At 51.3% G+C, this 831-nt stretch overlaps 1 protein-coding gene across 1 annotated transcript in view; it reads left to right on the forward strand.

Annotated features, from left to right (window-relative positions):
• Window positions 1–600: 600 nt before the first annotated feature.
• The window catches only part of ACA1_257800 (FAD linked oxidase, Cterminal domain containing protein), a gene marked incomplete at both ends in the record, with an annotated part of 1,171 nt that continues 940 nt past the window's right edge, over window positions 601–831 (forward strand). Inside the window, one exon of the mRNA XM_004333524.1 lies at window positions 601–780. Coding sequence (XP_004333572.1) covers window positions 601–780 — 180 coding nt within the window. The remainder of the gene's footprint in view (window positions 781–831) is intronic.

Here is an 831-nt window from a genome sequence, read left to right on the forward strand (position 1 = left end):
GGGCGTGGGCGAGGCGGCGGGCTTGGTTGGCGAAGCAGTTGTGGATGACGACGGAGACGAGGTTGGAGCGGCTTTGCTCTTCGCTTCCTTGGCCTCCTTCTTCATGAGCTTCTTCTTCTCTTTCTCCATCTTGTCCTTGTCGAGCGAGTCGCTCCCCGACTTCTTGTCACGCCGCTTGAACATCTTGGCGCGAGGTAGCGAGTTGATGTCGGATTTATATTACAAATAAATAAATAAATAAATGCCAGACGTTCGATTAGAAGGACCTGAGGTCTGCAGGTGATACTCGGATCTAATCTTCAACCTGCTCCTTCACAAAAAAAGAAAGAGCACCCGTTTCCCCACACGAGAGGTCGAGGCCACAATTTTTCACGCTTGTCGACCCAGGCAAATCTATGAAAAAGAAATTACTTATTTCCTTTGCAGTTTCTTCCTCAAATTTTCCGACCCAATCGCTGATTTTCTGCTATTTCACCCGACGCCACGTCAGCTGATTCATTTGTGTCGACAAGGGACAAAAAAACGATCTCATCTGAGCAATTGGCATTCGCTCTCGGCTCAATTCGAAGCGCAATCTCTGTTCGTGCACTTCCTGAGAAGATGGAGAAGCGTGATGTGTGGGAGCGCCTGAAGTGGAACGGCTGGGGCGAGAAGGGCGTGCAGTACGAGCTCAATCAGAACGGCAACGTCGAACATTCGCGTACCGGTGTCGAATTGCCGAAGATCATCCCCTTCGCGAAGGACATCTTTGGTCTGGATGACCTCGAGAACACGCCCTCGGTGGAGCTCGACGACATCGAACTCGCCGAACCCAGGCCCAAACGAGGGATT

The sequence above is a fragment of the Acanthamoeba castellanii genome, assembly GCF_000313135.1.
Source record: "Acanthamoeba castellanii str. Neff unplaced genomic scaffold scf7180000084769, whole genome shotgun sequence".
In the NCBI taxonomy this organism is placed as follows: domain Eukaryota; phylum Discosea; order Longamoebia; family Acanthamoebidae; genus Acanthamoeba; species Acanthamoeba castellanii.